Source organism: Symphalangus syndactylus, chromosome X (assembly GCF_028878055.3).
Source record: "Symphalangus syndactylus isolate Jambi chromosome X, NHGRI_mSymSyn1-v2.1_pri, whole genome shotgun sequence".
NCBI classification, from domain to species: Eukaryota; Metazoa; Chordata; class Mammalia; order Primates; family Hylobatidae; genus Symphalangus; species Symphalangus syndactylus.
The window spans coordinates 113,800,955-113,821,151 of NC_072447.2; the positions used below are offsets into that span (position 1 = coordinate 113,800,955).

General features: G+C 37.5%; 1 protein-coding gene across 16 annotated transcripts in view; it reads left to right on the forward strand.

The window, feature by feature from the left end:
- The window catches only part of TMEM164 (transmembrane protein 164), a 175,274-nt gene that overhangs the window by 63,005 nt on the left and 92,072 nt on the right, over positions 1-20,197 (forward strand). For 11 of the 16 annotated variants that reach the window (XM_055268672.2, XM_063635259.1, XM_063635260.1 and 8 more), the window contains one exon: positions 738-787. The exons of 3 other annotated variants lie outside the window; for them this stretch is intronic. In XM_055268672.2, the coding sequence (XP_055124647.1) occupies positions 738-787 (50 nt within the window). Of the gene's footprint in view, positions 1-543; positions 597-737; positions 788-3,060; positions 3,078-20,197 lie in introns of those variants that run through there. 2 more of the 16 variants (XM_063635258.1, XM_055268671.2) reach the window with 2 other exon arrangements.

Below are 20,197 nucleotides of genomic sequence, written 5' to 3' on the forward strand. Positions count from 1 at the left end.
GTTCCTCTTGATGTTTGAGCACCACTGCGTGGGGGAAGGTCAAACTGCCACAGCTGCAGGTTTCCAAAGGCTGTAATCGGGGTCCACGTCACACCAGGTATCAGGGAACTGATTTGTCTGTTAGGACAAGGTTCTTTTTGTTTGGTTTTACCTGGGAGGAGAATGGAAGAGTAAAACCACCTAGGCATGCTTAGAAACAAAAGAATCAATCAAAGGGAGGCTTGGAACCTGGGGGTGGCAGTTTGATAGGGTTACCAGCTAAAATAAATACAGGACATATTTATACTAAAACTATTCATTGTTTATCTGCAATTCGAGTGTAACTAGGCATCCTGTATTTTTATTTGCTAAATTTGGCAATGTTGAGTATTGATAAACCCACCTTCTCCCCTGGGAGGCAAACCAGATGGCATGGTGTGTGCGTGTTCCATGCTCAGAATCTATTTTTACCTGCCCTGGGTTAAATTTAAGACTGACTACTTGTGTCATATTGAAACTGAAGCATTGAAATATTGAGTCTTCTCACCCTCCTTCTCCCTTTCTCATGTGTGCGTGCACACACACACGCACGCATGCATGCATGCAAGTGCAAACATGTACCTGTTGCCTTTAAACATTTTTATATTACATTATTGTGTTAGAGTTTTGGTTATTTTTTGTTATTGTTAAAGTAACATTGTCTCACTCTGTCTGGCATTTTTTCTTGCTAACCATTCTTAATTCTTCTTCAATTGCAGATCTTTCTCCTGGCCTGCCCTCCGTGTCGGGGAGCTATCGTCATCTTCAAGTAAGAGAAAACTGGCTTTTGCTCTGTTGCTCTTAGAGTATTTTTGTCTGTTTGCTAACAAGACTGATAACACATTGCTGTGAACACCTTGGGATTGTACCATTTTGTCTTTGCACTTCCCAAAGGGATAAAGGTCTGTGAGGGCCTACTGAAACAGGGAAATATTGGTTGTGAAGACCTGGTTTTTGTCAAGCCATCAAATCCTTTTTAGCAAATCCTTCCAGTAGAGGATGTATGGCCAAGGCATGCTCCCTTGGAAGGTTGCTGCCCTGCTAAAATTTCTCTTGAGAGCATGCTAGGGGCCAGACAGCTTCCTTTCTCTCAAGAATCTTTGCTTTGTGAGCCTACTGCTCCACTGAGCATATGGTTCTTCACATTGAAGGGCATTGTTCTTATGTTTTTATGGAGTTTTCCCCCTAAAGTGCAAATTAAAGTGAGGAGAGAAAAATATCCACTATTACAAGTTCGGACTTTCATAAAAATAGCAAGCATCAAATCTATTAAAGTATATTGCAGGCACATAGTGTTTCTCCGAAGGCAGGTTTATTTAAATGAAATTATCAAGAGTCCTGGAACCCTCATTTTAACCGTGAGTTGTGACCACCTCACTTATCAAACCTTTTATTAGAGTTGCTAATGAGAAGCCAAATCGACTGAATTAATTTCATCTCTTTTCTCCTTCCCTGGCCCCGGTTCTGGAGATGTTCCTGAGCAGTGAAATGGCTGCAAGCCAGAGGAAGGGAACAGGAAATAAAGAGCCCAGCAGATTCTTGGATAATTGAGAGTGGTGTAAATGGCTTTCTGATTTACTTAAGTCATTAAAGTGTTAGGTAGGGGAAAAAGGACCCCATTTGCTGCTTCAAATAGCTCCTTGAAATAGCCACTTAGTCTCTTGCCTTAGGTGAGTAACTTTCAGCTGCGTGAGGGATAATGGATCCTGATTTCATGTATTTCTTACTTGAACAGCTCCTAAGGGAAAGGGGTATTTAACCCTGTTTTCCTTCCTTGATTCTCCAAAATGAGCTCAATTATTCAGTGTAATGTTTTAAAAGTAACATTTATTGGTTCTATTTCATTATGAAAGTAACAATTCTCATTATGGAAAACACAGGGACACATAAGGAAGAAACATCATCCATCCCTAATCCAAGCACCAAGAGATAATTTTGCTTATTACCTTTCTTTTCTTAAGAAGCAGAGATCATATTGTATATTGAGGTGTTTACTGTATCTTTTCTAAATTTAACTTGGTTTATTGATACATTCATATACGTGTGTAAATCATAAATATGATTGCTGGATTTTTTTTTGTAGTGATCCTTTCTTTTCCCTTTTTTTCTTCAGCTCCTAGTTCTACCTTTCCACACTATCCCTTTGTATTACCAAAACAGTATGAATCTTTTCACATTTTTCTCCATGTGCATAGATACACACACACATACACACATACACACACAAGTTTTGGAATGTTTTGTTGTTGTTCATTGTTTGTTTTACAGAAATAGAATATCATATATACTTTAATATATCTTTTTCATTCTACAATATCTCATAGAAATCTATCAGTCTATTGATGTAGCTCTTATTCTTTTATAATGTTGTAAAATATTCCATGAATGCACAATAAGTTATTCAGCCATTCCCCTATTAATGAACATTTACTTTCTTTGCACATTTCTGCCACTACATTCAATGGTGAAATCAACATGATTTTGTATACACCCTTATATACTGTTGCTTTCAGTTTAGATATAGATGTAGGTAGAGGTATATAGGTATATGTGAATGTTTATATATTTATGTTAATAGATGTCGCCATATTGATTTGCAAAAACAGGCTGTTATGCTACACTTTTTGCTTTTGTATGTAGTATGTCAGATTATTATTTTCTTCATATCCCTGTCAGCAGTAGGTGTTATGGTTCTTTTGTAATTTTGACAACCTAATGGATGCAGTTTCTTGGCTACTAGTGAGTTTCAGTATTATCTCAATTTTTTGTGCAATTAAATTTGTTCCTCGAATTGTCTATTCATATCATCTGCACATTTGCCTGAGTTGTTTATATTTTTCTAATTTCTAAGACCTCTTTGTATATTTTAGATTTTAGCCCTTTGTCTATCATCATTGTTACAGATATCTTTCCCAAATATGTTTATATTGACTTTTTTTTTTTTTTTTAATATTTTTTTAGTAGAGACGGGGTTTCACCATGTTGGCCAGGCTGGTCTCAAACTACTGACCTCAAGTGATCTGCCTGCCTCAGCCTCCCAAAGTGCTGGGATTACAGACGTGAGCCACTGCCCCCAACCTATACTGACTTTGTTGATGGAGTACATTTCCATATAATTGTTTGCATTTTTATATCCAAATATGACTCTTTTCTTATATAGCATCTGAATTTCGAGTCTTGGTTAAGATAGTTTTCTTGAAGATAGGTAGCCAGTTGTATTGGAATAATATATTAAACGATCCCTATTTTACCCTGTGGTCTCCTTGCAGCTATTAAATGTTTTATATGCTAGGATCTACTTATGGATTCTCTATTCTGTTTCTTCTTTTTATCTATTTGTGTACCCAAATCTCATATATTTGATTACATTAGGCTTTAAAAAATATTTTTCTGGGGCCGGGCGCGGTGGCTCACACCTGTAATCCCAGCACTTTGGGAGGCTGAGGCGGGTGGATCACTTGAGGTCAGGAGTTCGAGACCAGCCTGGCTAACATAGTGAAACCGCATCTCTACTAAAAATACAAAAATTAGCCAGGCATGGTGGCACATGCCTGTAATCCCAGCTACTCAGGAAGCTGAGGCAGGAGAATCACTTGAACCCAGGAGGCGGATGTTGCAGTGAGCCAGGACTGTGCCACTGTACTGCAGCCTGGGGAACAGAGTGAGACTCTGTCTCAAAAAAAAAAAAATAAAAAAAAATTCTTGGCTATTTGTTGTCACTTGTTCGTACACACAGATTTTAAGATCATTTATATTCACCTACCTCTCTCAAATACTAGTGGAATTCTAATTAGAATTGCCTTAAGTATATATTTCAGTTTTTAAATTATATGGCTCCTTTTATCTAAGAAATGGTATTTCTTTCCATCTGTTCACGTCTTATTGTTTCAATTAGATTTATCTTTTTCTTCATATCTGCTCTATGCCTTTCTTGATGCATTTATTCTTCAAGAATTAACAGCTTTTCTGCCAGGTGCAGTGGCTCACGCCTGTAATCCTAGCACTTTGGGATGCTAAGGTGGGCATACTGCTTGAGCTCAGGAGTTTGAGACTATCGTGGACAACATGGTGAAACCTCATCTCTAACCCCCTGCCAAAAAAAAGAATTATAAAAAGAATAGAAAAAGAATTAATAGCATTCCCCCTTTCCCCCAACCACGCCGTAATGAGTGGAATATTTTTCCCCTTTCTATTCCTAAGTGCTTTTTGCTAGAATAGGAAAAGATTGTTGATTTTTAAAAATATCTTATATCTGGCTATCTTACCAAATTCTCTTGTTCTTGTAAATTTTATTTTAGTTTTATCTCTTCTTTTCCTTAGTCATACCAGTTATTTCATTTTCTTGTTGCATTTGCTAGAAATTCAGAGTTAAATAAAAATTGTGCTGATGGGCTACTCTTGCCTAAAACTGATTTTAAATGGAAATATTTTCTGTACTCCTCCATATTTGCTGTTGATGTTTGTTAAAAAGTCTATTATACTTAAGTAGTTTTCACATTTATGTAGAGATTTTTAAATATTTATTTATTTATTTATTTAGACAGTGTCTCACTTTGTTGCTAGGATGGTCTTGATCTCCTGACTTCAAGCAATTCTCCTGCCTCGGCCTCCCAAAAAGCTGGGATTACAGGTGTGAGCCACTGTGCCCAGCCAAGATTTTTTAAAAGAAGAAATGGTAGCTGTATTTTATCTAATGCTTTTTCTAATCTATTGATCATGTGGGATTTTTTCATTTAAATTTTTGATACAATAAATTACATTGATAGATTTTCTGGTTTTGAACTACTCTTACATTATTGAAATACACCCGCTGATCATAGTATATTATTATTTTGATACGTTGCTGGGTTCTATTTGTCAATATTTGATTTAGAATCTCGCTTCAATATTCCCAAGATTAGAGTCGTGTTTTTCTTAGTGTTCTTTTCTTCAAGTTTAAGGATTGAGGCCAGGTGTGGTGGCTCACGCCTATAATCCCAACACTTTGGGAGGCTGAGGTAGAAGGATTGCTTGAGGCCAGGAATTCAGGACCAGCCTGGACAACATACCAGGACTTTGTCTCTACAAAAAAAAAAAAAAAAAATTAAAATTAAAATTAAAATTAGCAGGGCATGGCGGTGTGTGCCTGTAGTCCCAGCTACTTGAGAGGCTGAGGCAGGAAGATCACTTGAGCCCAGGAGTTCGAGGCTGCAGTGAGCTATGATTGTGCTGCTGAACTCCAGCTTGGGCTACAGAGCAAGACTCAGTCTTTTAAAAAGAACAAGTTTAAGGATTAAAGTTATGGTGGCTATGTAAAATATACTGCAGAATGTTCCTTCTTTTTCTCTTGCCTGGAATACTTTAATTACCATTAGAAATTATGTATCCTGGCTGGGCGTGGTGGCGGGTGCCTGTAATCCCAGCACTTTGGGAGGCTGAGGTGGTCAGACCACCTGAGGTCAGGAGTTCAAGACCAGCCTTACCAACATGGTGAAACCCCTTCTCTACTAAAAATGCAAAAATTAGCTGAGCGTGGTGGCAGGTGCCTGTAATCCCAGCTACTCGAGAGGCTGAGGGAGGAGAATCACTTGAACTTGGGAGGCGGAGGTTGCAGTGAGATGAGATCGTACCACTGCACACCAGCCTAGGCGACAGAGACTCTGTCTCAAAAAAAAAAAAAAAAAAAAAAGAAATTATGTATCTTTTAAAGGTAAGATAATCTGTGAAGCCATCTGGTCTTGGTGCCATTTTTCAATGGGTAGACCCTTAATCACCTTTCTAATGTGTTCTGTGGTAATCTATTCAAATCTTTTTGGGTCAGTTTTGGTTGTTTGTGTTTTGCTAGGAAATTATCCATTTCTTCTAAATTTTCAAATTTGTTGCCAAATATGTAGTATCCTCCTATTTTATAATTTAAAAATATCTCCTCATCTGTAGTCATGTATTTTTTCTTGGACTTGATCTTGTCTGTTTTTGTGTTCTCTCCTCTATATATTAATCAAGTTAGTAAGCACTTACCTGGTTTTGGTTGCTACATAGAACCATGTTTTCAATTTATTTATTCTTTCTACCTTATTTATTTTTTTCTACTTAATTTTCAGCTTTTATCTTCATTAATTCCCTCTTCTGTTTTTTTCTTAATCTCTCAAGCACAAGGACAAGTATTTGTTCCTTTATTTATTTTTTGTCCTTTTTTTTTCCCAATTTTTCTTCTAGATCCAAGGGTTACATGTGCAGGTTTGTTACAAGGGTATGTTGCACGATGCTGAGGTTTGGGGCATGATTGAACCTGTCACTCAGGTAGTGATGAGCATAGTACTCAATAGGTAGGTTTTTAGCCCTTGTCATCCTCCTTCCCTCCCCTCTCTCATAGTCCCCATTGTTTGTTGTTTTTATTTATTTTTATTTTTTGACAGGTTCTCACTCTGGTGCCCAGGCTGGAGTGCAGTGGTGAGAATGCAGCTCACTATAGCCTCGACCTCTTGGGCTCAAGTGATCCTCCTGCTTCAGCCTCCCAAGTAGCTGGGACTACAGGCACTAGCCGTGACACCTAGCTAGGTAATTATTTTAGTTTTTGTAGAGATGGGGTCTTTCCGTGTTGCCCAGGCTGGTCTCAAACTCCTGGGCTCAAGAAATTCTCCCACTTCAGCGTCCCAAAGAGCTGGGATTACAGGCATGAGCTACTATGCCTGGCTTGTTTTTCCTATCTTTGTGTCTATGTGTATCTAATGTTTAGCTTCTGCTCACAAGTGAGAACATGTGGTATTTGATTTTCTGTTACTGTGTTCGTTAGCTTAGGGTAATGGCCTCCAGCTGCATCCATGCTGCTGCAAAGGACATGACTTCATTCTTTTTATGGCTGTATACTATTCCATGGTATACATGTACCATATTTTCTTTATCCAGTCCACCATTGATGGGCATCTAGATTGATTCCTTGTCTTTACTATTGTGAATAGTGCTGCGATGAATATACGGGTACTTGTATCTTTTTGGTAGAATGATTTATTTTCCTTTGGGTGTATACCCAGTAATGGGATGGCTGGGTTGAGTGGTAGTTCTGCTTTTAGTTCTTTGAGAACTCTCCAACCTGCTTTCCACAGTGGATATGAACTAATTTACATTCCCATCAACAGTATATATGCATTCCTTTTTCTCTACAGCCCCACCAGCATCTGTTATTTTTCAAATTTTTGATAATAGCCATTCTGATTGGTGTGAGATGATATCTCATTTTTTTGTTGTTGTTGTTGTTCTTTGAAACAGAATCTCGCTTTGTTGCCCAGGTTGGAGTACAGTGGCCTGATCTCGGCTCACTGCAGACTTCTTCTCCCGGGTCCAAGTGATTCTCCTGCATCAGCCTCCCAAGTAGCTGGGACTACAGGCATGTGTCACCATGCCTGGCTCATTTTTGTATTTTTAGTAGAGATGGGGTTTTACCATGTTGGCCAGGCTGGTCTTGAACTCCTGACCTCAGGTGATCTGCCTACCTCAGCCTCCCAAAGTGGTGGGATTACAGGAGTGAGCCACCATGCTTGACCTCATTGTGGTTTGATTTGCATTTCTCTAACTATTAGTGAAAAGAGATTTTTTCATGTGCTTGTTGGCTGCTTGTATGCCTTCTTTTGAGAAGTGTCTGTGCACGTCCTTTGCCCACTTTTTAGTCAGGTTATTTGTGTTTTGTTTGTTGATTTGTTTAAGTTTCTTATAGATTTGGGTTATTAGATCTTTTTCAGATGCATAGTTTGTGAATATTTTTTCCCATTCTGTATGTTGTCTGTTTACTCTGCTGATAGTTTCTTTTGCTGTGCAGAAGCTCTTTAGTTTAATTAGGTCCACTTGTCAATTTTTGTTTTTGTTTTGGTTGCTTTTGAGGACTTAGCTATAAATTCCTTGCCATGGCCAATGTCAAGAAGGTATTTTCCAGGTTTTCTTCTAGGATTTTTATAGTTTGAGATCTTACATTTAAATGTTTAATTCATCTTGAGTTAATTTTTGTATATTGTGATAGGAAGGAGTGCAGTTTCATTCTTGTGTACATGTATAGCCAGTTTCTCAGCACCATTTATTTAATAGGGAGTTCTTTCCCCATTGTTTACTTCTGTTGACTTTGCTGAACATCACATAGTTGTAGGTGTATGGCTTTATATCTGTGTTCTCTATCCTATTCCTTTAGTCTTTGTATCTGTTTTTGTACCAGTACCATGCTGTTTTGGTTACCATAGCCTTGTAGTATAGTTTGAAGTCAGGTAATGTGGTGCCTCTGGGTTTGTTCTTTTTGCTTAGGATTGCTTTGGCTATTTGGGCTGTTTTTTGGTTATGTATGAATTTTAGAATAGTTTTTTCTAATTCTGTGAAGAATGACTTTGGTAGTTTGATAGGAGTAGCATTGAATCTGTAGATTGCTTCGGGTAGTATGGCCATCTGAACGATGTTGATTATTCTAATCCATGAGAATCTAATACTTTTCCATTTGTGTCAGCTATGATTTATTTTAGCAGGGTTTTGTAGTTCTCCTCGTAGAGATCTTTCATCTCCTTGGCTGGATGTATTCCTAGGCATTTTATGTTTTTGTAGCTATTGTAAATGGGATTACATTCTTGATTTGATTCTCAGCTTGAATGTTATTGGTGTATAGAAATGCTACTGATTTTTTTTATATGATTTTGTATCCTGAAACTTCACTGAAGTCGTTTATCAGTTCTAGGAGCCTTTTGTTGGAGTCTTTAGGGTTTTCTAGGTATAGAATTATATCATCAGTGAAGAGAAGATAGTTTGAATTCTTCTTTTCCTATTTGGATGCCTTTTATTCCTCTTGCCTGATTCCTCTTGCCTGATTTCTCCTTTTATTCCTATGCCTGATTTCTCCTACTGTGTTGAATAGGAATGGTGAGAGTGGGCATCCTTGTCTTGTTCCAGTTCTCAAGGGGAATGCTTCTAGCTTTTGCTCATTCAGTATGATGTTGGCTGTGGGGTTTTCTTAGATTACTCTTATTATTTTGAGGTATATTCTTTCAATGTTTAGCTTGTTGAAGGTTTTTATCATGAAGGGAAGTTGGATTATATAAAAAACCTTTTTCTTTGACTATTGAGATGATCATATGGTCCTTGTTTTAAATTCTGTTTATGTGTCGAATCACATTTATTGATTTGCATATGTTGAACCAACTTTGCATCCCAGAAATGAAGCCTACTTGATTTTGGTGAATTAACTATTTGATGTGCTGCTGGATTCAGTTTGCTAGTATTTTGTTGAGGATTTTTGCTTCTATGTTCATCAGGGATATTGGCCTGTAGTTTTCTTTTTTCATTGTGTCTTGGCCAGATTTTGGTATCAAGGTGATGCTGGCTTTGTAGCATGATTTAGGGAGGAGTCTCTCCTCCTTGATTTTTTTTTTTTTTTGTAATAGTAAGATTGGTGCCAGCTCTTTCTTTTTTATCCATCTGATAGAATTTAGCTCTGAATCTATGTGGTCCATGGCTTTTTTTGGTTGGTAGGTTTTCTTTTTTTAAAATTACTGATTCAATTTCAGAACTTGTTATTTGCTCAAGGTTTTAGTTTCTTCCTGATTCATTCTTGGGAGGTTGTGTGTTTCCAGGAATCCATCCATTTTCTCTAGATTTTCTAATTTGTGGGCATGGAAGTGTTCATAGTAGTCTCTGAGGTTCTTTTATATTTTTTTGGGATCAGTTGTAATGTCACATTTGTCATCTCTGATTGTGGTTATTTGGGTCTTCTCTCTTTATTCATTGTTGATCTAGCTATCAATTTATAGATCTTGTTTATCCTTTCAAATAACCAACCTTTTTTTATTAATCCTTGGTATAGATTTTTTTGGGTTTCAGTTTCATTCATTTCTGCTCTGGTTTTAGTTATATCTTTTCTTCTTGCTTTGGAGTTAGTTCTTGTTTTCTAGTTCCTCTAGATACAACTTCAGCTTGTTAATTTGAGGTCTTTCTAACTTTTTGATGTAGGCATTTAGCACTATAAATTTTCCTCTTAATACTGTTTTTGCTGCATCCTATAGATTTTCATATGTTGTTTCTATGTTTTCATTAATGTCAAAGAATTTCTTGATTTCTGCCTTAATTTTATGGTTTATCCCAAAATCATTCAGGAACAAGTTGTTTAATTTCCACATAATTGGGTCTTCTTGGTATTGATTTCTATTTTTATTCCACTGTGGAACAAGAGTATGCTTGGAATGATTTCAAGCTTTTTGAATTTATTGAGACTTACTTTATGGCCAAACATGTGTTTGATCTTAGAGTATGTTCCATGTGCAGATGAGAAGAGTGTTTATTCTGTGATTGTTGGGTGGAGTATTCTGTAGATGTCTATTAGGTCCAATTGGTCAACTGTCAAATTTAAGTCCAGAATTTCTTTGTTCATTTTCTGACTTGATGATCTGTCTAACACCATAGTGGAGTATTGAAGTCCCCATTATTATTGTGTGGCTATCTAAGTCTTTTTGTAGGTTTCAAAGTATGTGTTTTATGAATTTGGGTGCTCCAATGTTGGGTGCATATGTATTTAGGATAGTTAAGTCTCCTTATTGAATTGAAGCCTTTACCATTATGTAATACTCTTATTTGTCCTTTTTTATTGTTTTTGGTTTGTAGTCTTTTTATCTGATATAAGAATATCGACCCCTGTTCTTTTTTGTTTTTCATTTGCATGATAGATTTTTCTCTATCCCATTACTTTGAGCCTGTGGGTGTCATCACATGTGAGATGCTTCTCTTGAAGACAGCAGGCAGTTAGGTCTTGGTTGTTTTTATCCATCTTGCCACTCTGTGCCCTTTCAGTGGACATTTAGACTGTTTACATTCAACATTAATATTGATATATGAGGTTTTGTTCCTTTCATGATGTTGTTAATTGGTTGCTTTGTAGTCTCGATTGTGTAGTTGCTTTTTGGAGTCTATGGGCTATGTACTTAAATGTGTTTTTGTGGTAGCAGGTATTGTTCTTTTGTTCCCATGTTTAGAACTCCCTTAAGGAGCTCTCGTAAGGCTGGTTTAGTGGTAACGAGTTCCCTTAGCATTTGCCTGTCTAGAAAAGATTTTATTTCTCCTTCTCTTATGAAGCTTAGTTTGGTGGGATATGAAATTCTTGTTTGGAATTTCTTTTTTCTAAGGATGCTGAAAATAGGCCCCCAGTCTCTTCTGGCTTGAAAGGGTTCTGCTGAGAAGTCTGCTGTTAGCCTGACGGGATTCCCTTTGTAAGTGATCTGACCCTTTTGTCTAGCTGCCTTTAAGATTTTTTCTTTTTCATTGACCTTGGAAAGTCTGATGACTATGTGTCTTGTGGATGGTCATCTTGTATAGTATCTTGCAGGAGTTCTCTGAATTTCTTTAATTTGCGTGTTGTCCTCTCTAACAAGATTGGAGAAATTTTCATGAACTGTATCCTCAAATATGTTTTCCAAGTTGCCCACTGTGTTTCTTTCTCTCTCAGGAATGCTAGTGAGTCTTAGGTTTGGTCTTATTACATAATCTCATATATCTTGAAACTTTTGCTCATTTTTAAAAATTCTTTTTTCTTTATTCTTGTCTGACTGGGTTAATTCGTAGGACCATTCTTTGAGGTCTGAATTTCTTTCCTCAGCTTGGTCTAGTCTGTTGTTAATGCTTCCAGTTGTATTTGGAAACTTTTGTAGTGAAGTTTTTCAATTCTAGCAGTTCTGTTTGGCTCTTTCTTAAAATGGCTATGTTTTCTTTTAACTCTTGGATCATTTTACTGGCTTTCTTTGATTGAGTTTCAACTTTCTCTGGAGTCTCCTTGAGCTTCTTGCCATCCAGATTCTGAATTCTGTGTATGTCCTTTCAGACATTTCAATCTGGTTAGGATCCATTGCTGTGGAGCTAGTGTGATCCTTTGGATCATCACATTTTAAAATTAAACTTTAGGTTGGGCACAGTGGCTCACACCTGTAATCCCAGCACTTTGGAAGGCTGAGGCAGGTGGATCACCTGAGGTCAGGAGTTCGAGACCAGCCTGGCCAACATGGTGAAACCCCGTCTCTACTAAAAATACAAAAAATTAGCAGGGCATGGTGGCGGGCGCCTGTAATTCCAGCTATTCAGGAGGCTGAGGCAGGAGAATTGCTTGAACCCAGGAGGCAGAGGTTGCAGTGAGCCGAGATTGCACCATTGCACTCCAGCCTATGCAACAATAGCGAAACTTTGTCTCAAAAAATAAAATTAAATTAAACTTTATACTTTGAGATAAGTATATAATATGAGGAGATTTCAAAAAGTTCACAGAAAATGGAATTAAAGATAAAAATTATAAACTTCATTTCTCAACAGAAGCTCCATGAACGTCAATTTAATTCATCCCTAAAGAATGCAATTTAATTCATCCCTAAAGAACTGAGGGTACTGGGAATGTAACTGTCAATGCATTCTTTTTTACATTATTAACTAAAGATAAATGAGGGCCTTTAAGATATATATATTTTTAAGTTTAAGAAACAAAATGAAGTCAGAAAGAGCCATATCAGGACTTTGAGATGATTGCCTAATGATTTCCCATCGAAACTCTCACAGAATTGCCCTTGTTTGATGAGAGGAATGAGCAGGAGCATTTTCCTGGTCAAGAAGTATTCCCCGGTGAAGCTTTCCTGGGCATTTTTTCACTAAAGCTTTGGCTGACTTTATCAAAACACTGTCATAATAAGTAGGTGTTATTGTCCTTTGACTCTTGAAAAAATCAACAAGCAAAATGTGTTGAGCATCCCCAAAACCTGCTGCCATGACCTTTGCTCTTGACTGGTCCACTTTTGCTTTGACCGGACCACTTTCATTGCTTGGTAGACATTGCTATGATTGTGCTTTGTCTTCAGGATCATGTTCCATCTCCTGTTATAATTCTTTGAAGACATGCTTCAGGATCTTTATCCCGCCTGTTTAAAATTTCCATTGAAAGCTCTGTCCTCATCTTCAGCTGATCTGGGTGCAATTTTGAAACCCATCATGGGGAAAGTTTGCTCATCTTTAATTTTTCAGTCAGAATTGTGTAAGCTGAGCCAATTGAGATGTCTGTGGTGTTGGCTATCATTTCTGCTATTAACCATTGGTCTTCTTCAATTAAGAAATGAACAAGATACAAATTGACGTAGGTAGTCTGCCACTGCAGGCTTCATCATCAACATCTCACCCTTTCTTAAAATGAGTTATCCTGTAAACTGCTGATGTCTTCTGGGCATTGTCTCTGTAAACTTTTATAAAGCATAAATGACTTCACCATCCTTCCACCCAAGCTTCACTATAAATTTGATGTTTGTTCTTGCTTCAATTTTAGCAGAATTATTGTTGTTCTGTTAGGGGCTCTTTTCAAACTGGTGTCTTTTCCTTCTTAGTGCCTCAAACTAGATCCTGTTCAGACATGTTAGAATAAGTTAGCACGAGTTTATTTTGGTGCAAAAAAATTTGAAATTCATGCATAGTTTTTTTTTAATAATATGTGTTTCCCATTAACTTATTGAAGACCTGTTGTCTATTAAGTATAATAATGTAGAAAAAATAATATAGGAAAAAACATGAAGAAATCCCATGTACCTTTTACCTAGTTTCCTCCACTGGTAACCTCTGGCAAAACTATAGTACAGTATCACTGCCAGGATATTTTCATTGATATGATCTGATAAACCAGAACAGTTCCGTCACCATGCGGATCTCTTCTGTCATTCTTTTATAGCCATACCCACCATCTACACATCTAAACCCCATCCCTGATCCCTGGCAACCATGAATCTATTCTTCATATCTATAATTTTGCTATTTTAGGAATCTTGTGTAAATATAATTATACATTATATTACCTTTGGGGTTGACTTTTAAAAAATCACCTAGCATAATTCCCTGGAGAGTTATCCAACGTTTTATAATACACAACATTTTTTTCTTTGTTTTCGAGACCACGTTTTGCTCTGTTGCCCAGGCTGGAGTGCAGTGGTGCATTCACGGTTCACTGCAGCCGTGGCCTGCTTGACTTAAGTGATCCTTCCACATCAGCCTCTCAAGTAGCTGGGACCACAGGTGTGCACCACTATGCCTAGCTAATAATTTTTTTTTTTTTTTGTAGAGACGGAGTCTCATGTTGTTCACACTGGTCTGAAACTTCTGGCCTCAAGTGATGCTCCTGCCTCAGCCTCCTAAAGTGCTGAGATTACAGGAATGAACCAACACGGTGGCTGATACACACCATTTTTAATGGGTGCATATTATTCCATTGTGTGGAAATACCATGTTGAGTTAAAAATCAGTATTTTCAAAAGTAGAGAGCCCTTAAAATACTTTCACTTTACATTAGTATTGTTCTTTACTGTTTAAAAGTTCTTTGCTTTAAATTTTCTCATCTAATCTCTAAAATAGTGTTGGGGGATAGTGAATACATTATCCATACTATAAATAGAGCAGTAGGGGACCGAGAACTATTACATAACTTGGCTAAGATTACTTCGTGGCAGAGTCAGGATTCCTATTCTTTCTTCTCTTGCCAGTGATCATAACATAATCAGGTTTACTGTGTGCCTAGGCATGGTGGGAAACACTTAACATTGATTATTTTATTTAATCCTTCTAACAAAACTGTGTGGGAAGTACTAATAGTAGTACTGGTACTATTAATAGTAGTTTGGTCAAGAGAACTGAGGCTCAGAAAGTTTACATGACTGGATGTGGCTTGCATGTGGTACATGCAGGATTTGATCCAAAGTTTCTCTCACTCCAGAGCCCATGCTGCTAATCATGACCTTGTGTTGCTGAAGTGAATGTTTTCTACTATCCCATTGTTGTTTAAATTGTTAAAAGTATGAAAGCATCTTATTTAAAATTCCCTATGTCTCAGTGTACATGGATGAGCTCTGTTGTGATCTTTATGCCCGTGTGTTCTTTGGGTTTGTTGACTAGCATCGTATACCTATCTCTCTTGCTTTCTCTATGGGCCCTTTGCTGTGCCAGCCACACATGAGTTTACCAGCTTCCCAGCTAACCAGGGGCCAGCATGTTCTTCCTGGAGGCACGCCCAGTCACTATAGGAAAGGGGCATGACGTGTGCAGCAGGCTGCATGTCCTGTGCTGGGCAAAGGCTGGCAACTCCCATTGGGGTGGAGAAGGGACAGGATTCTCCACATGGTTCCCATGGTACACTTGACAGGAGGGAATGATAGTACTACAGTGTTATGTCTGGGTCCTGGAATGCTTCATTTATATGTACCTCAGTTGACATGTGACTTGCTAAGTCCTGCTGCTGTAGCCTGCTGCTGGAAAGGCTGCCTCAGTGGAAAGCATGCATCCAGGGTGTGGAGCCAAAATTAGAAGGGGTTTCTACCTGGCCCACTACCACAGCAACCTTGGGCATCGTGTTCTTTTGATCTCTAGTGTCTCCAACTCCTAGAATTCCAGCCTGGCAGCCTTCTGCCTCTGAAGGCCTCTTATCCTCCCTGTTCTTGGCTCCTCTTCTCTGTAAATGCTTACATAGCAGCGTCAGAGTTGTTTGTTGTATTGTGTCTGTACATGCAGTGCTGTTCTATATCTCTTTGAATCTGAACCATTTTCTTTTGACTCATTTGGCTGATGTGAATGGTACTTTCCTGAAGAGCTATCTACCAGTGCCGTTGACATCCAAGCCACAGAATTCTTTTCCTCACTTCGGTTTGAATAAAACCAACATACCCTTAGAGATGGTTTCACACTTACTATCCTGCTACTAACTTGGAAAAATGTTACATGTCTCATTCACCTTAGGGAACCTACCCAGTCCTAAAATATGAACTAGCCTGCCTCACCGGTTATTAACAAATAAAATTTCCTTTTGAAAACCTCAGGGATAGGATAAAGGACTGTGTTGCAGTGTAACCAGACCTCCCCCTCACCCCCCAGTTCCCCCAACACATCTCACATCTCACTGGTGGCTTCTCTTTTCTTTTTCCCTTGCCTTTTGCGTCAGTTTTTTTTTCTTTCAAATATCATTATATGTAATTTGGAACATATGCATAATATGGTTGTTACTTATATCTATTAGCTATTTACATATTTTATTCTGTAGATTGTCACCTCATGGTCTCTGCTGAGTTTTGATGTACAGGTGTTTCCCTTGTTGATTTGTATGAGTTTTACATATATAAAGAGTCTTAATCCTTTATCACTTTTGCAGTAAATGTTTTCCCCAGATTGTCTTCTAACTTTTTAATGATGCTTTTGATAATAGATTTGGTTTACATTTTTATTGGTCAAATTGATTGATTTCTAAACCCCCTTCAGATCATGGTAATTTCTTCCACGGCTTTTACACTTGAAAAGACATTTCCCATTCTAAGGTTAGATAGAGAATCCAGTTTTAAAATAGTTTTAAAAATATTTAACTTGTCAGTCCATCAAAAATTCATTTTGTGACTAGCATGAAGTAGAGTATAGCTTATATTTTCCCCCAGAGAGTCATTTATTTGAGCACCATTCATCAAATAACTATTTTCCTATGATTATTGCTATTATACTTTTATCATACATAAATTCTTATATATGCTAGGATTTATTTTTTCAGCTTGTATTATTCATTGATCTCTCTCTTGGGTTTTCCATCAGTTTCATACCCTTATATTTGCAACAGCTGGTAAACCAGATTTCCTTTGCTTTCTCTGCAGCCTAGCACATTACCCACACTTTTTTCTTAGCTAGTCTCAACCATTTTTTCGTCCAAATGAACTTGGAATGTTTTTGTCAGGTTCTCCTCAAAATCCTACCAGGATTTTGATTAGAATTACTTTAAACCTAAAATTTCATTGACATCATCACAACACTGAGTCTGTCATCCAGGAAAAGACATGATATGTTAATCTATTAATTTTCTTTTATGTTCCTTAGTTGCTCACGTGCATGTGTGTATATCGCATATATTTCTCATCAGGATCATCCCTGGATAGTTGATGGTTTATGATATTTCTTTATTATATTTTCAAACTAGTTATTACTGGTAGGTAGGAAAATTTTTGATTTTGTGTGTCTATGCTTAATTCTTATTTCTAATAGTTTTTCAGTTGCTTCTCTTGGATTATTTTTGAAATTAATCACGTCAGCTCCCATATGATAACTTTATTTCCTTTTAAAGAACAAAACTACTGTTTTGCTTTCAAACCTGATTGTATTGGCTAGATCTTTTTGGATAATGTTAAATAATAGCAGTACTAGCAGGAGTCCTTCTCTTGCTTCTGATTTTAATGGAAATGTTTCTAGTGATTCACTTAATAGAAATGTTTCTAGTGGTTCATATTAGTTGGCTCTGATGTTGGCTATTGGTTTAAGTTAGATGTTTTTTTATAATGTTAGGGAATTACCTTATTCTTAAATTATCAAGTCTTTACAAAAATCAAGAATAGTTGGCCAGGTGTGGTGGCTCACGCCTGTAATCCCAGCACTTCAGGAGGCTGAGGCAGAAGGATCACTTGACATCAGGAGTTCGAGACCAGCCTGACCAACATGGTGAAATCCCATCTCTACTAAAAATACTATATATACATAGACTATATATATATATATATATATATATGTACATAGTCTATATATATAGACTATATACTATATATATATAGTCTATGTATATATACAGACATGGTGGTACATGCCTGTAATCCCAGCTACTCGAGAGGCTGCGGGAAGAGAATCACATGAACCCGGGAGGTGGAGGTTGCAGTGAGCCGAGACTGTGCCACTGCACTCAGCCTGGTTGACAGAGTCAGATTCTGTCTCAAAAAAAAAAAAAAAAAAGAATAGTTGTTGAGTTTAGCTGATGTTTTCTAGGAATCTATTAAGAGGTTCATTTGTGTTTTCTACTTTGATCTCCCCATTTGGTATATCGTATTATAGATTTCCTAATATCAATCTTTGTTAGCTTTCTAAGATAAATTTTCCTTTTCCTTTGCATGCTTGGGAGAGCCTCAGATTTGGCTTCCATACTATTAATTTGATTGATTTTGCTCTCTGCTGTCTCCAGTGTGAAATTTATTTATTTTTGTTACAATGTTAATTTCTCTGTATTTCTTTCTAGCTCTGTTGAGCTACTTACCCTAGCTTGTCTTTCCTTCTCGATGTTTTATTCTAGTGGCTTTCTATACTTGTTTCATAGAGTCCATGTTTTCTTTCATTCTGTTGAGGATATAAACAGTTTTCTAAAATATTTCTTCTGGTTTATACACAAAATTAAGACATTTTTGTTTCCTCTGAGTTGTCAGAGTAATATGCATTTCCCTTGTGCTGCCAGAGGTTTTCATATGAACTTTTTTTTTTTGTAAAGCTACAGGGTCTTGCTCTGTTGCCCAGACTGGAGTGCAGTGGCATGTTCATAGCTCATGGAATCTTCAAACTCCTGGGCTCAAGTGTTCCTCTCACCTCTGACTCCAAAATAACTGGGACTACAGGAAAACACCACCATACTTGGCTAATTTAAAAAAAAAAAAAAAAAAAAAATATATATATATATATATATATATATACAGGGTTTTGCGGTATTGCCCAGTCTTGAACTCCTGACCTCAAGTGATACTCCCACCTTGACTTCCCAGTGTTGGGAATACAGGCATGAGCCACCATGCCTGGTCAGGTTTTTTGTATGGTTTATGAATATTCAAAAAAGGATCTGTCTTTCATCAAATACAGAGTATGTAGATTGCCTTTGAATATCCTAAAGCTCAGATTCTCTCTCATATTGGTTAGAACCCTTTTCAGCTCCACCGTTGGCAGGCAGGTTGATACACATAGCTTTTAACGTGTTTCACAGTGTCTGTCAGCTACTCATCTAGTGGGTTCTGCTGGACCCATGTGGAATTGTCTACCCCTACTACAATGTTCTCAGATGCTCTGAACCAGATAAACTATGCGAAACAGTACAGCCTCCCACATGTGTTACTACCTGAGTGTTACTTGTGAGGGCTCCCACTCCTAGCACACAGTGTGCCAGCACCAGTTCTGCCACTTCTGCCCTTTTGATTTTGGGGAATTAGAGTCTCCATGTGAATGTAGACCAGTTTTGAGAATTGCTGATTTCCTCTGCAAGTAGTAACCATGTAGTCCAAATGGATGTCCAGTTTGCCAGTTTCTAGATGAACTCTTGGCTTCTAAGCCATGAGGCTGACAGTTGTGGAAGGACTCAATGTTTCCTATCTTCTTTTAGGTTTCTGTGGGCTGCTGCACGAATTGGCCAGATTGTTTTTTCTCATTTCAGCATTAGGCTTATTGTTAATGGAGATTTCTCCCAGATCCTGGTAATAAGTTGGCCATCAGTCTAAGTTTTCAGTGTTTGGGGAATTTTATCTTTTTCTATATCTTCATAGGTATTTGAGTGGGAAATTAAGAGAGGCTATGTTAGTGACTGCTAGCCAAGTGCTATTTTAAAGTAGAAATCCAGTGTATATTTTGGATTAGAGCAGAGATTGGCAATTATTTCCTGTAAAGGGCCAGAGAGTAAATATTTTAGACTTTGCAAGCCATATGATCTCTGTGTTTTAACTATTTAACTGTTTGGAGCATGAAAGCATCACAGAAAAATGCAAACAAATTAGTGTGGTTGTGTTCAAATAAAACTTTATTTACATAAACAGGAGGACCAGATGAAAAAGTTCTGGAGATAGCTGGCAGTCATGGTTACGCAACAGTGTGAATGTACTTAATGGCACTGAACTGTACACTTAAAAGCAGTTAAGTTGGAAAAAATTATATATATATATATAATCATGCCAATAAAGAAGCCAAAACAGAAGGACCATATTTTGCTGACCCTGAGTTTAGAGGAATTAGATCTAGCATAGGCAGAGAAAGAGAGGAAGAAATTACATATGTACAGTAGGACAGTGACTCTGTTAATAAGCTAGAAGGCAGTGGGAGACATTTCTTGAGTATTTAAGAGGAACACCATAATGGGGATGGTGAGATCTTGGAAAGCTACAATTCATCCTAGTGATGTCATCTTACGATCTTTACAGATGGAGATACACAAGAGTTCACATTCACAGTCTTTGACATAAGGATCAGAGCAGGGATTTTCTACTTCTCTAGAGGCTTGAGAAACCTCTGCAGCTGTCAGAAGTGTTCATATCAGAAATAAAAGCTAACCAGTCATTTCTTTTTGCTTGTAGTACAAATGGTGACTAGTGATGCTTCTGGTAGTTGATCTGAGCTCTTCCCAGGACTAGAAGATCGT